At 48.9% G+C, this 15142-nt stretch overlaps 1 protein-coding gene across 2 annotated transcripts in view; it reads right to left on the bottom strand.

Moving 5' to 3' along the window:
• FOXN4 (forkhead box N4) overlaps window positions 1-15142 on the bottom strand; it is a 17225-nt gene extending 2083 nt beyond the window's left edge. The window contains exons 1-9 of one of the 2 annotated variants that reach the window (XM_027711264.2): window positions 14809-15142; window positions 13682-13882; window positions 3735-3898; window positions 2801-2916; window positions 2570-2707; window positions 2292-2419; window positions 1608-1704; window positions 1322-1529; window positions 257-640 (exon numbers count right to left, since the gene is read on the bottom strand). In XM_027711264.2, the coding sequence (XP_027567065.1) occupies window positions 257-640; window positions 1322-1529; window positions 1608-1704; window positions 2292-2419; window positions 2570-2707; window positions 2801-2916; window positions 3735-3898; window positions 13682-13764 (1318 nt within the window). In that variant the 5' untranslated portion in view covers window positions 13765-13882; window positions 14809-15142. The remainder of the gene's footprint in view (window positions 1-256; window positions 641-1321; window positions 1530-1607; window positions 1705-2291; window positions 2420-2569; window positions 2708-2800; window positions 2917-3734; window positions 3899-13681; window positions 13883-14808) is intronic. The other variant, XM_039384195.1, reaches the window with a different exon arrangement.

Genomic DNA, 15142 nt, shown 5'->3' with positions numbered 1-15142 from the left:
TGAGATGTAGTGTCCCACATCCCTGCTTACATCTGCTGCAGTGCCTGCTCTGGAGCCAGGAAGGGGGTTTGCTGTCCTACCTGGCACAGGGACAAAATCCATCCTGGAAAGCCAAGGAAGTCACATGGCAGGGGCCAACACCCAGCACCAGTTATCAGCTCAGTCCCACCCCACCCCAGAGGACTCTGGCTGGATGTTCAGTGACTACCCAACCACGGAACCCCCTCCCTGCCCTCCCCTGGGCCCTGTCCCTTACCTTGCAGTGCAAAGTCCATGATGCTGGGATCCAGGGCATCCACCTCTGTGCTCATGTCTGCCGGCACATTGGGGAATTCCGGAGGGGCCCGTCCCAGGGGGTGGTGGGGCAGGGGGCTGTGGCTCATGTCGGGCAGGGTGTGCAGGGGAGGTGTCTGCGCGGGGGCAGGAGAGTTTGGGGCGAGGCGAGCCTGGGTCTGGAGCTGGTGGTGCAGGGGCAGGGACTGCAGGGACAGTGTCATGATGGGCTGAGGCTGGAGCTGGGACACGGGAATCCGGCCCTGGGCCGTGGCCATGTGGCTCAGGGGGGGCACCTCGGGCTCTGCCTGCTTGCTGGGCCGCCTGCAGCTCTCAGGTCTGTCGGTGATCAGCTTGTCCAGCTCCTCTGCACAGGCAATGCCCGTTCCCAAGGAGGAAAAAAGACAGTTTAATCCATTTGTTGAAGCAGGGATGGGCCAAAGTGTTTCACAGGTTCCACACATTTCTGCCATAAAACTGACCTGGCAGTGGCTGTCAGCGGATGAGACCCAGCACAGGCTGAGACTGTGCAAGGAGCAAAGAAGGGCCATCTACTTCCTCACCCTCAGCCCTTACCCAAGTCCACTTCCATGGTTACCCCTGACTGAGTTAAAGGAATGATCACGAGACTTACGCAGAGCAACCAAATCGCCCTTGATGGCAGCTCACCCTCAGGTGCAGAACTAGATGCCCTCAGTAGGTCCCCTGCTCACAGGGACACTCTGAATTCTGCTTATCTCTTAAATAACACTCATAAAAGTGATTCCTGACAGTTTCAGTGGCCCTTTAGCTTGTAAACAAATAAAACTAATTGTACGTCACTGATTTTGCAGCAAAAAACTCCAGCTGATTTTGCCAACACTGAGCTCCTGAAAGCCTAAAAAAAATGTTTCTTTATAAATAAGAATGAGAAAGACTTAATAAAGGGAGGGGTTTACAGAAGAACAGACAGGAAAATGTGACTCTATAATCAGTAACACCGGAGGCAGCGGGACCCTCAGGGAAGGCTGTGGATGTTTGGGATCGGGCAGGGAGATAAAAGCCCTACCTGGGTTGGCCATGCTCCTGTGAATGGCAGCCAAGTCCTTCCTCTTCCACTTCTGCATCTCCTCCTCCATCTTGTCGATCTTGGCGGGGTTGAGGGCCCACAGACACCCTTTGCGGGAGGTGCCGCTCAGCTTGTTCTCCACCTTCTCGAAGCACTTGTTCAGGGACAGGTTGTGGCGCACGGAGTTCTTCCAGCCATCCGGGGCTGTCTGAAAGTGCAGGGCGTGTTAGACTAACCAGCCACGGATTTGGGATGCTGCACTTCCCCCCTGGGGCTGCACAGGTACCTTGAAGTAGGGGAAGTGCTCCTTCATGAAGCTGTAGATCTCGCTCACGGGCAGGCTCCCGGTCTTGCTGTTCTTCAGAGCCATCGCGATCAAACAGCTGGGACAGGGAAAGACAGGGAAGAACTGAGCCGTCATGGGATGGGTTGGGTTGGAAGGACCTTAAAGCTCATCTCATTCCACTCCCCTGCCACGGGCAGGAACACCTTCCATTATCCCAGGTTGTTCCAATCTCTGTCCAGCCCGGCTTTGGATGGGGCAGCCACAGTTTCTCTGGGCAACCTGTGCCAGGGCCTCACCACCCTCACAGGGAACAATTTCTTCCTAACATCTCATCTAAATCTCCTCTCTTTCAGTTTAAAGCCATTGTCCCTTGTCCTGCCACTCCAGGTCTTCTCCTGGCCTAGCAATCTTGGACCCACCTCTCCAATCACAAACAGCTGGCTGATCCTGGGATTTCTGTTCTCAAGGGCTCAGAAGTCACCTTGTGATCCTCAGATTTTACTCCTCTTGCTACTACTCCACCCTTATGCTGATATCCAGAACTAGTTTGCTTGTTCACTCCTGGAGGGGCAGCTCTCACAGAACTCCTGGGTGGATGTTGGGATTTTTGTTCCCTCAAAAGGAATCAAACACTCCCATGGCATCACCCCTGCAGTGTTACAGCCATCCCTGCTCTCCACTCACCTGTATGAATAGATGGGCTTGGGATAATGCTTTGGATGCAGTTCCTGGGCAGAGTGAGGAGCCAGGCGTGGCTGGGAATAGTGTGGCTGTGTCCCATAGGATGTGTTGTAGATTCCCGCTGGGTTACACTGTGTGCAGGAGGAAAAGAAGGGAAATGCTGGATGCAAAATGACTGTGAGTATGTAGGTTCAGGGATATTTTATTGTGGGGTTTTTTAAAGAGTTCTAAAAATGATCTTGGTAGGTACTTCAGGACAGACAAGACACACATGGCAGTACCTGTTGGGTGTTCTGGGCCAGGGCAAACACCTGCTGGGAGTGAGGAGGAGGAGGAGGAGGAGGAGGAGGAGAAAAGAGTTGCTGCTGCGTTTGTAAACCAGGAGACAGTTGCCCACCCACGGCGTAGGGGCTCATCTGCTGAGAGAGACACACCAGTCGTGGCACTCCTGGATTCCCAGCACCTTTTCCTAAGAGGTGGGGCAATAATGGGCCATCAAGGCCTGCTCTTACATTTGGTCCATGTGTTGAAATAGAATTGAGGCCCAGGATTCCCTGGGGAAGGCTGGCCTGGACATGGATCATTGCTCCAGGAGCTCCTGTCGAGTGCAGGGTGTTTGTCACAGGACCTGGGTGGAGAGAGCGAAGGCAGGAATGTTCACATGGAAGTACTTCAGGAGGGAGAGCTGACACTGATGTTTAATGGATGCAGTTGAATACAGCCAGGCTCTGGGGTGGATAATCACACCTCTCTGCCTTTCCATCTCCACAGAACCCAGAGCATTTCACAGCTTGCAAAGGTCACATCAGCTGCTTCTAAAACTCATTACACAGGGAGTGAAAGGTGTCAGCTGTGTAACAGTCCATGGAGAGGTTACAGACACTGTGTCTTACAAAAGAAAAACAATATATTCAGCACTGTCTTTACTCCAGGAGGATTTGTGCTCCAAGGCAGGTGGGATGATGCTGCAGGGAACAAGAGTGTTTACCTAAAGGATGTTCACAAAGGAAAGAAAGGAGTTCAGTGAACTCAGGCTGTAAATCTGCATGAAGCAAAGAGGGGTGAGGTAAATCGGGTGCTCTTGGATTTATCTGTGTTGAAACAAAGCAGAAGCACTAAATACCTAATTCCAAAGCTGTTGAAAACCTCTAAACCCCAAGTCTGAAATACCTTGGCTCGAGTTCACCCAACAAGGCACCAGCAACTGCACTGAGCAGAAATTCCCATGGGATACAGGGATCTGCTGTCAGTGCTGGGGCTCTGCCTCTTGGAATGAAGGAAGGGGATCAGCAGTGTCCTTATGAGAAGCCAACAGACTTCAGGTCCTTGGGCAGGAAGCAAAATGTAAAGCAGTTGAAAGGAATCAACTAGGGAGTCTGTGGGGTGAGAGACAGGCGGGAGCAGGTTGTGGTGTTAAGGAGCAATTATTCCCAATCCCAACATTACCTGGCTGCTGGAGCATGGCATTCTGGGCCCCAAGGCTGAAATCCATCCTCCCACTGGCCATCTGCTGTAACCTGGGCACATCCACAGACGTCAGCCAGGACAGGGACTGCAGGTCCCCAGGGAGCTCATCCTCGCTCAGCTGGGATGGGTCGGAAGCCAAGAGCCTGCAGAGCAGCAGGGAAGGTTATTGGGAGCAGGGATGGTGCTGCACTGCCCCTGGAAAGGGGGGAGATGGCTGAGATGCCACAGCTCATGTGGGTCAGTGGGAAAATGCATCTAGATGGTTTCCCAGCTAGTTACTGATGCCCTTCACCTGATCCCATGTTCCTTTGTACAGCTGGAAACATTTTGGTGAAGAAAACTTCCCATGGGGTATTTATAGGGGAAGGCGGCCCAGGAACCCAGAGAGAAACTGGTTGGAAGCAAGCCTAAAGCTGAGTTGTTATTGTCACATTTGTCAGAAATTTGCATTTGTTTGGCTTTGACATAGCTGAAATCTGCCAGGAATTTTAACCTGATAATTTCGTATTATCCCTGAAATCCAGTGGCCAACCAGCCTTGGAAGGACTTCTGTGCCCAGGTCCTGAGATTTACCCAGCTGCTGCATCCCATCAGTAGGGATGGATCAGCAGAGCTGCTGCATTACACAACTTTGTAGAATGAACTGGTGATCTCTTCCATTCAGATACATGAAGTTATTGACACTCAACAAAAAATTTTGAGGCAGTTTTTGACATCCTAAAGGCCCAGAATGAAGGGGATGTGATTGAACACCCCATAACTGCCAGAATGCCTTCGGCAACAAACCTGAGGCATGGCAATGACAGGCTGCTTTTGGTTTAAAGCTCTGGTTCTGACACATTCTGCACCCTCCACCTCACCTGTTTTGCTTTGCTTCTGGTAGAGCCCGTGGTACAAAAGGGGTATATTGGAACATATTTACAGTACTCAAAAATTCCTGTGTGGTCCAAATTCCCGTTAAAGTCACTAAAAGAACTATTGCAAGTGAAAGACTAAATTAATTTATTTATGTGGAACAGTATTATAGGAGTCATTGGTACCTCGAGGAGTAAAGCAGTAATTAGGACATGTCGGGAAGTTGTCATTAGACACCCAGAGTAAATACAAAGGGATTCACATTCAGGGAAACATCTTTATCTCTCAGAATAACATAATTTAGTTGGCTGTAGTTGATTTTGCTTTCAAAACCAAGGCTTTAAAGAGCTCTCAGAGCGTATTAAAGCAGCTGCGTGGTGCTGATCTGTGTTTGTTGCCAAACGATGCTGCAGAAGCCTTAAATAAATCTGGTCTCTTGCTGAAGCATCTTTTATGTTTTACACGACACTAAATCAGCTTAAAAGAACAAGGCAGAACTCCAGTGCCTGCCTGCCCTGGAGCTTTCAGCTCCTCCAGTCAGGAATTCCAGAAATACCTATCAAAGCTCCCTAAACTGTTATCTAGGAGATCTTTAAAGCAGAATGTGATTTGTTTGTAAAAACAGAATGTGATTTGTTTGTAAAAAGATTTTGAAAAGAGGGAAAAAATCAACACAGGACCAGGAGCCAAAACCTCAAACCCTAGCCAAAAAACCCATCTTCCAACCTCTCTGCCAGCCCTGCCCCGTGTTCTTTCTCCTACTGTAGTTATCGGGCAATAATTAGCATTGCCATGGTTACCCTGTTCAGTTATTTTGTAAGGCCTGGGACTTAAATCCAGAAAAAGACCATCAGGTGACGGCTGTGCCGGCGGAGATTGGCTGGATTGGAAGAAAACAAGAGCATTAAATGATTTGAAAACTGGGCAGGCTCATGTCGTTTGCAACAGTTGGGCGCATTCAAGGGGAGCCGATAACCCATTGTGCGCCCAACGACCGCTGCCCGCGGCACGTGGCCCCCATTGTTTTGGGGATTCCTGCTTAATTGTTTCCCCCCACACCCCCTCCTCCTTTTTCCAAACTTCCCATTAATCTGCCCGAGTGACGGCGGACACACAACTCCCCCCCGCTGCCATCTGGCACCCGGGCCCTGCCGGGGCTCCCGGGCACGGCAGAGCCGCAGCAGGTCTGGGGTCAGCGCCCACCGCACACTCCTCCTGTCCCGGGGGGCTCAGCCCCGGCTGGATGCTGGAAAACAAAGGCCCCTCCTCGCCCTCACCCTGGATGCACCAGCGCGGGGCTCTTCCGAGCAGGAGAAATACCCCTGGATCGGCTGGGTGTCATGGGAAAGCTGGAATTATCACTGTCCCACCTGCCCGTGAGCACCAGCGTCCTCACCGTCCTCTCACACAAACCCTGTGGATCCAAACGGGGGCAAAGGAAGGTGTCGGATATCAATAAGAGTTGGTATCACAGTCACTAGGTTCTATTTTATGCAGATACAAAGATGCAGAAATATATAGTACCTAGACATGTATCTCTTTTTCCAAGTCAAGGATATTCCCTTCTCTCCTTCTCTTCTCTTCCCTTTCCCCTCTGAACACATCACAGTTATTTGTATTTGAGTTTACAGTTTTTTTTAAAACCACCTCTGGCTGTTCACTTACACTTTTTTTTTAAATGGATTTGCTAGTTATCAGAATAACTTTCAATTAATAATGGGGAAAAGTATATGTAATCAGAATATAAAATATTGCATGGGATCCCTGCAGGGTCCCCTGGCAGGAGGTTGGAACTGGCTGGTCTTTAAAGTCCTTTTGAACCCAAATCATTCTGTGACTCTGTGATTCCACGATTTGATCGTTCTATGATTTGATGGTTCTATGATTTCACATTTAAGGATTATTCTTCAGGCTGTCTTGAACACCAACATTGAATTTTCATGTATCTCAAAGAAGGTGAAGCTTTTAAAATATTCCCATATGAGGTGTTTTAAAAGCCCAGATATTCTGCACATAAACCAGCTTATCTCCCAGGACACAGACTCAATGTGTGTCGTGCTTTTGGTGAAAAATGCTAATTAACTGCAAAAAAAGAGAGCAGAGCACTGGAATACCCAACAGAAATACTGTAGGGTTCAATCTTTCCAGCCTGGAAAATTCCCCGTGCCAAGACACCTACAGATCCACGGGTACATCCTGGAACACCGTGTGTGCTTTGCTTCTGTTTGCCTCCACCACCCTTTTAACCTCAGGTTGGAGGGTAAACTCCGGGAGAATAAACTCCAGGAGTCAGAGCTCCTGCCTCTGGCCGGGTGCTCAGAGCTCCTGGCACAATGGGGCACTGTGGTAAAGCAGCCACGGCCTTTCAGGGCATGTAAATGAGATAAATAGCGATGGGCTGTAATTAATTCACAATTCTGAGCCGTCCTCGGGTGCATTCCCGGGAAATGGGGCTCCTGGAACAGCCACCCACCCAACAAACCCCTCTGGAGGGGAGGTTACAGTCCCACAAACGTGTTGCAAACACCATGTTGTTTTTAAAGGTGTGGTGAAATTCTGCAACTCCACTTTTCCCCCTCAGCTTTCAGCTCCCTGCAGAAAAGCCCCTCCTGCTTCTGTGCTTCTGTCCTAGAAAGGCACCTGCACTGATAAGAATCCACAGGGTGCTGAGGATTTAATTCCCAGCTCTCTGTGAATCCAAGGATGCTGATCCAGGGATATTCCTGTGAAAAGGGCCTGGAGAGTGGTGGATGGGATACAGAAATGCTCTGTGGTAGTCATAGTTTTTGCTGTCTGCTCTAGACTTATCTGCACAAAATATTTATCTCATATGTGCAATGTTGGATGAGGAACAATATCCTTTGCAATGAAACCTCTTTCCAGATGTGACCCTTCCTGCCTGCTGTCACAGAGAGACTGGGCTCCTGCACTGGTTGCACACCTGGCAAAGTTCCCCAGAGCCTTCAGCAGCACAAAATCCTCAGTTACAGGCACCTAAAGGTATCTTTACCTTTTTTCTCCCCCATCAAGTGCATCCTGCTGGCACAACAGCTGGATAAATGGAATTAAATTCATTCCTGGCCTGACCTTGCAGGAATCTGAACCAACATCAGAGCTGAGTGTGAGTCTGTACTCATGGATCTGACTTCCCCACCTTTCCTCAGGCTGAGCTGTTCCAGGGAGCTGGATCTGAGTTGGTTCATCACCACAGAAACCCCTGTCAGGTGAACTATCCACTTCCACATTGCAAATTCCATGGGAGGGTGAACTGATCACTGGAGACTAAAAGAACCATCCCCTCAACAACCAAGAATGTGCTGGCAAATCATCATCACCTCCATTCTGAGCAAAGTCAGCCCAAAATATTGAGGCTGCATTTGGCATATTCAACTTCAACCACAGTTTTAAGTTGTCTGTCTCTCGCTCAACAGCCAACTTTTATTCCTATTTCCAGCACTGAGCTCTTTGCCTGTGCTTGGGCAATACAACAGTTCAACAATCAGGAGCAATTGGGGCAATAGATTCTTAATTACTGTTTGCTGTGGTTTATCCAGTGAGTGACAACTGGGCAGGAAGAGTCCTTAGAAAATCTCTTCTGGAAGTGGTGATGAGAAGCTGTTTTCCTTTGTCTGGGATCATACAAGGCCCTCAGAACAAGCACAGAAATTTCTCATATGTAAGACAAGGAACATATTCGGGTTTTGACTCTTGAGTTGTGTCCAGGTGAGAAATGTTCTCCGTTTTATTTAAGGAGTCAACTTTGCCATCTCCTTTTGCTTCTCACTCCATCTGCTCTGCTCCATTTACCTTCCTCCCTTCCAGCTGATTTCCTCACCCCAGGTTCTGTTTTCCACCCTCAAAACCACCTGTCCTCTCCCTGTTTCTGCACCAGCTCCTCTCCTGCTTCAGCAGCAGGTCCCACGTCTGCCTTTGGCCTGCCATTCCTCTCTGAAGGCACAACACACATCCAGTCCCAAAACACCAGCCCACCCTTCTTCAAGATCCTTATTTCTGGCCTTGCTGGAAGTAAAAACAGAAATTAAACAGCTTTCCAGAGACAACCAGAAGGTCCCTCCTCACCTACAGCTCAAGAGACTTTGGATTATCGGAACCAAGACTAGTGAGGAAAAAGCAAGTAATGTGATTAACCTGTCAGGTGTTGCTGTTCTTCTCTTGCACCATGGTTCAGAAGAGAATTCTCCAAAACCCTCCTGCAAAGGTACTGAGCAGTAGCAGAGCAGGTACAGCTGTGCTCCTGGAGCCCTTTATGCATCTCAGCTCTGTGTTTCACAACCCTCATTACACCATTTGCTCTGAGATGAAGGGAAAGTGAATTACAAGTGACCTCTGTGATTTCCTTAAGCCCAAGAGGAAGTTTGGAGAAATGGCACCACTAAACTCCCAACTACTCACTCCCTGCTATGCTTTAACCACTGCCAGGTTGGGATTTGCCAAAGTAGGATCTGCCTCTGAAATCTGTTTGTTTAAAAAAACCCAAACCAAACAAACCAAAACCCAAACCTGTGACTAATGTCAAAACAAGCTTCTCTTTGGTGCAAAAATGTGCTGAAGTACCAGGCGCTACAGGAATGTTTTACATTAATTCCAGGAGGGTTGTCTACCTAGGAAGATACTTTTTCCTTGAACTTTGCTGTCTATGAGCACTGGAACCCTGTTGTTTATTCCAGTGCAAAGGGAACATAAACTACACTACCCACTGCTGTGCAGTGTGGTAAGAACCATCTCAATTACTCACTGCCCTGGTGATGCAGCAGCTCTGCTGAGGCACATAGGAGATTTTGAAATGCATACAATGAGCCTCTAAAATGCTGAAAAAGTTCAAATTCCCTTTCTCTTACCCTGTTTTGAACATGAGGACAGGCTCCATTTCAGAGGTATGAGATGAAACCAGTCTGCCCTCACCGGGGGCAAAGGAACCCGAGCTGTGCTGGGTCCCACCAGCCCTTCCCACCTCTGCCTCCCCATGGGACAGTTTGAGAAGCAAAGCCCCAATTTTTGTTCCTCCAGATTAGCACATTTCAGAGCTGCAGAGGAAACTTGCACTAATCCACTTAAATCAATCCACTTGGACTGATTCCTTGGAGGTTTCTCACATTTTTCTGAAAAAATGAAGCCACAACTGGGATGAAATTCCTGCAACACATCGAGCCATTATCTCGCTCCCTGCCAGACACACGGGGTGTCACAGCAATGGACAGTGATGTTTTCTTCAGGAACAATTATGGAGGGGTTAGTTATACATTTGTAACCTTTAGTGTGCAGCTGTGTCCTCTGTGCACACTCCAGATGCCATCCGCCTATCCATCCATCCATCCATCCATCCATCCATCCATCCATCCATCCATCCATCCATCCACATCCCTCCATAGCCTGAAGGTAAAACTTGCTCCCCAGAAGCCAAAGTGCAAAAGCAGCTGTGAGAGAACCCCTTAGCAGAGCTCAAATATGCTCTGTGTGCCATAAAGATAAAATTTGCCACCTTTTTGGAATATAGCAGCCCTGTGTTCATACATCTATGCCTCTTAATCTGATTTTACACTAAACTATCCAAGAATAAAGTAATTACAACAAAAATTTATCAGACTGTCTAATGAGCTAATGAATAGAGACCAATTATTTAAGAACCAAAGAGACAATTAAAATGAAGGACAATATAGTCTACTAATATGTCATATTATTAATGATTGATTAACACCTTTTGATCAAAAATATATCTATTTAAAACTTAATTCCTGTTTAACGTGTAAAAAGTGCATTGCAAGGCCTTCAAAATGCTACATAAGGCTTCTGTCAACTGGAAATATATAATAATATAAAAAATAGAAACGTGGTCCTTCCACAAAATATTGAGCCACAAAATATGAAATTAGTTTATCTGTTTGGTTTAAGGCTGGCTTCACATCCTAAGTAATGTTATTTCTTCAAATAGTATTAAACATTTTGAGTATTTCTTTCAAAATATAGACACCACATTTTTATAGATTGATGATTTCATCCCTTAAATTTGGGCTTCCACATATGCCAAATAATCCAAGGCAAAATACTCCTTGTCTCCCTTCTAATGGCCTGGGTTTCATGTCATGAATTCATTATCTAGTATGTGATAAACCACACACAACTGTACCTCGCTGGGAGTGGGATGGGCCCAGAGAAATACTTGCTGCATTTGAAAATGTTGATTTAGGATGACACTGAGCCTTTCTGTGGGGGAAAACTTTGGTCTGTGAGTGTTTTTCAGTCTTAGTCCAGGCCCGCCTGGGGCTTCTGTTGCTCAAGCTCTGCACATTAAACCTCACTCTGCACTTGCACCCCCACAGCACACCTTTTAATTCTCTCATTCTGGTCATTTATATTAAATCACATTTTAAAATCAGAATGATAGATTCCAGATTTCAATTAAAACTATTGCCCAGATACCACAGTGTTCAGGAGCTGGAGAACCTGGATTCCCAGAGAGCAGCCCATGGAAGACCCTGGGAACAGCCTTGAATTGGCTTCTATAATTTACACATCTCTGTGCAGAAACAACCACGAGCCACCACTGCACAGTAAACTTGGAGTAAAACTTTTGATTTAAAATTGAAATATTGACACTAGAATGTGTTAAATTATTAATTATTGTTAACAAGGATAAAGTGTTAAGGGTTAAAAAATCCCAGTGTGCTACGATTCTCTACTTTTCCTCCCTGAATGGGAATAAAATGGAATCATTAGAAGTATTTGTCACTACTGTGATGATGGAAATACTGAACGTGGGGGTATTTTCTGCAGGAAGGTAAGAGAGGCATTTGCTAGTATAAAGAATTACTTTGCACTGGCAGCCAGGCAGTGACAGTGCTATGAAAACAGGCAGCAGAGAAGATACGGTGGCCCCGGAAAAATCATCCCTGTGCTGTTTTATATCCCACAGCTGCACTAGCAGAGGATATATTTGCCTAAAATCATTTAACTGTAGTGCAAACACTCCCAGGACTCTGCTCAGCAGCCAAAAGCAGTTTAAGTCTCATCACTACTCTGAGCTATGTCAAATTTGCTACAGACGCTTTGGATGCACAGAATCCAAAGATCTGCTAAAATCACAGACTTTTTAATCTCATTTATCCTAAAAAAAATTTAAAATCCCACAGTTTCCAACTGGAAGCAGAAGCTGCTGAAGACTGGGGGTGTTTAGGGTTTGGTCCCCTCCCTCTCCCGCGTTTCCTCCGGCACTCGCAGGAAAAGCCGGGGCTCCCCCGAGTCCAACTGTCCCATTGAAAGATTCCAAGTGAGACAGAAGAGTATTCTCAGCACAGCCCCAGCCTCCCACTCGCTAATTGGAGGCCAGTCCCCATTTTGTGGAGCCTTGATGCTCCCCCATGGAGAACTCGGGACTGTGGGTTCCAGCCCCGGACTGTGGTGACAGCAGGAGAGTAAACAGAGCTGATAGAATTTGACAGGTCTATTCTTTGCTTAAAATCATTCAGTCTAAAAGATTTGCTTTTACATAATCCAAAGTGTTTTCTCATGAAGTAGGACAAATACTGCTCTGCATTTATGGTGCAGTGCAGATTTTATGCATTTTTATCAGAATTGGCCACTATACGAGGTCAAATAATTTATTTTAAAGCCTTGTTAAAGAAACCACAAGTGGGTTAAAAACTTTAGACAATTGGGATCTGTGAGTTCCAAATGTTTTACAGAGAATCCAAAGCAGTTTTTAAAAGCAGCTGATTTGTGAGTAAAAGAAAATTGCAATTCCTTTACTCTAGTAAGAAAAATTCTATCTTTCTCCCCCCAAAAGACAGATTTTTCTGCAGCTATGAGTGAAATAGTTCTCCCCATAACAAGGGTCTTTGTTAAGGTGGTGAGTTCTGCAGGGCACTGAAGATGCAGACTTAAATCCAAGTCCCCAGCAGCCCCTCTCATCCACACCCTTCATTAAATCCTGAATAATTTCTTTACAAATATTTACGTAGCCAAGAAAAATGCCCAGAGCAAACAGTGCCTCCGTAAACAGCAAAACAGCTCCACAAACCTTTTTCCACAGAGGCTCCAGGGACTATAACAAATCACTTGTTGAGCTGCAAGAGGCTGCGCTGCAGCGTTTGCATTTTGAATAGAGGGAGTCTGAGAGAAAAATACCTGCACCCGAGAAATGGGTACAAACCCCCAAGGCTGGGAGGAGGGAGTCTCTCATTCCTTATTTTAAAGCAAGAAATTAATTTCTTTTTATTTTTTTTCCCCCCCTGGATCATGTCCTGTATTTCTGTATTTCTTGGAGCTTTGCATCATGTGACAAGATGTAACCTAACATAACCCAGGGCTCTGTAACTCATGCAGAACTCTCCTGTGACTCCTAACAATACTTTTTAAATGATAAATGGAAGCCTAGTGGCAAAGGTAAATTAAATTATCAAAGGCTCTTGGCAAATCCAGGTTTGTTCCCACCACTATTAAAAGACCTTTGACATATCAGTGCTTTGGAGGGCTACACAAGTACTTGTTTTAATTAAAATCTCTTCTAGTGCCTATTGCACTTATTGAGGCTCTCCACGGCTGCTCCATAACAATGCAAAAAGTGATCTGAAAGGGAACTTTTCAATAATTATTTAACAAGAATATCCTTCTCTGGCAACGCTTGTGCAGGAGAAAGAGTTTAAAAGGGAGGTCAGCCCTCCTTTTAGGGCAGCCCTCCTTCAGCACCTCCTTTGGAGGTGTGTTTATCAAATATAGGTTAGTATCAAATCAGAGAATCATAGAATTACAGAAGGTTGGAAAAGACCTCCAAGACTGTCGAGTCCAACCTCCATCCGAATCCCACCCTGCCCACTGCACCACGTTGTGAATCTTTCAGACAGGAATGCTTTTACATGAGGAATGCATTGTAACCAGTCATCAGCTTAGAAATCTTATTTTGAGTGGAGAAATAATGCAGATAATTTTTTAAAAGAAGAAGAAAAGTGGATTTCTACATGCTAAAGGGATTTTTTGGGGGAAATAAGGAGGAAACAACAGGGGTTAGCAGGATGTGACAGTGCAGGGGTCACTTTGGAAACGGAGAAGTGCCTCACCTGTACTCCTGGGAAGGGTGGTGGTTTTGCCCTGAGTTCCTAATGATTCCTGACATTATGGCCGGGATATCACTCTCTATCATCTCCTTGGGCAGCAGCAGGCAGGGTCAGCAGCAGTAGCTATCCAGCACTTCAGCAGCGGCGGGAGGCACCGGGGCACGGCCCGGCCGGGGACCGGCACCGCCACGTGCACTGGTGGTACTGGGAAAGGCAGGAGAACATCTCACGGGGGATAATCCCGGCTCAGAGCGGGACCGCCGAGGGAGGGACAGTCACGGGCAGGGGCTGTGGGTCCCGGGAGCACCGGGAGCAGGGAGCGCTCCCGCCTCGGGACCGCTCTTATCCCCCAGGCAGCAGCCGCCGCCGCCGCGTTTTGGAAGCCCGAGCTGTGGGAGCTGCAGCGGTTCCGGCGCGCCCCGGTGATGGAGTGAACCGAGGAACCCCGGCCCCGCTGCCCGGGCGATGGAGAGATCCCGGGAAAATCCCAGCCCCGCTGCCTGGGGATGGAGAGAGTCCGGTATTCTCTAGTCCCGCTGCCCCAGGGATGGAGTGAGCCAGGGTTTCCCAGCCCCTCTACTTCGGGAATGAGGCGGGAGCCCGAGTGAACCCCAGCCCCGTTGCCCCAGGAACGAGGGAAACAGCGGGCCCCCAGCCCCGCTGCTCCAGGAATGGAGGGGGATCCCAGGGGATCTCCAACCCCACTGTCCCAGGGATGGAGTGAGCCGGGGGTCCCCGTCACCACAGCCCCGGACATGGAGGGGGAACCCGGGGTTTCCCAGCCTCACTGACCCGAGGGTGGAGCGATCCCGGAGAAACCCATCCCGCTGCCCGGGGATGGAAAGAGCCCGGGTGATCCCAGCCCTGCTGCCCTGGGGGTGGAGGGGGAGCCCAGGGGACTCAGCCCCGCTGCCCCAGGGATGGAGGGGGATCCCGGGGCTCTTCAACCCCGCTGCCCGCGGGATGGAGAGATCCCGGGAGAACCCCATCCCGCTGCCCGGCGATGGAAAGAGCCCGGGCGATCCCAGCCCCGCTGCCCGGGGATGGAGAGAGCCCGAGGTTCCCCCTCCCCGCCGCGCCGCGCCGACCCCCCGCGCCCCCGGGCCGGGCGCTGCCGCTGCTGCACGAACCTGCGGGCGGGGGGCCCGGCGGGGTCTGATCTGGGGCCCGGCGGGGTCTGATCTCGGGCCCGGCGGGGCCGCGCTCCGGCCCCGGTTTAAATTTCCCTCTCCGGAGCTGTCCAGCCCGAGCATGCGCGGCCCGGCCCGGGGTCAGCGCCGGGGCAGCGCGGGCAGGGCCGGCCCCGCGCCCGCCGCTCCCGCACCGCCCCCGCACGGCCCGGGAGGGGCCGGGATGGGCCGGGATGGGGTGGGCGGGCGTGTCGAGGGGAAGCAGGGCAAATAAACGGGAAAAACCCAACTAACCCAACTCCGGGCAACTTTGCGGAGGGGCGAGGGGGAGGGA

This window comes from Pipra filicauda, unplaced genomic scaffold (assembly GCF_003945595.2).
Source record: "Pipra filicauda isolate LSUMZ 115617 unplaced genomic scaffold, ASM394559v2 scaffold33_size4404698_pilon, whole genome shotgun sequence".
Taxonomy (NCBI): Eukaryota; Metazoa; Chordata; class Aves; order Passeriformes; family Pipridae; genus Pipra; species Pipra filicauda.
The sequence above is the reverse complement of the archived record's forward strand: the minus strand, read 5'-3'. Positions and strand labels throughout refer to the sequence as shown.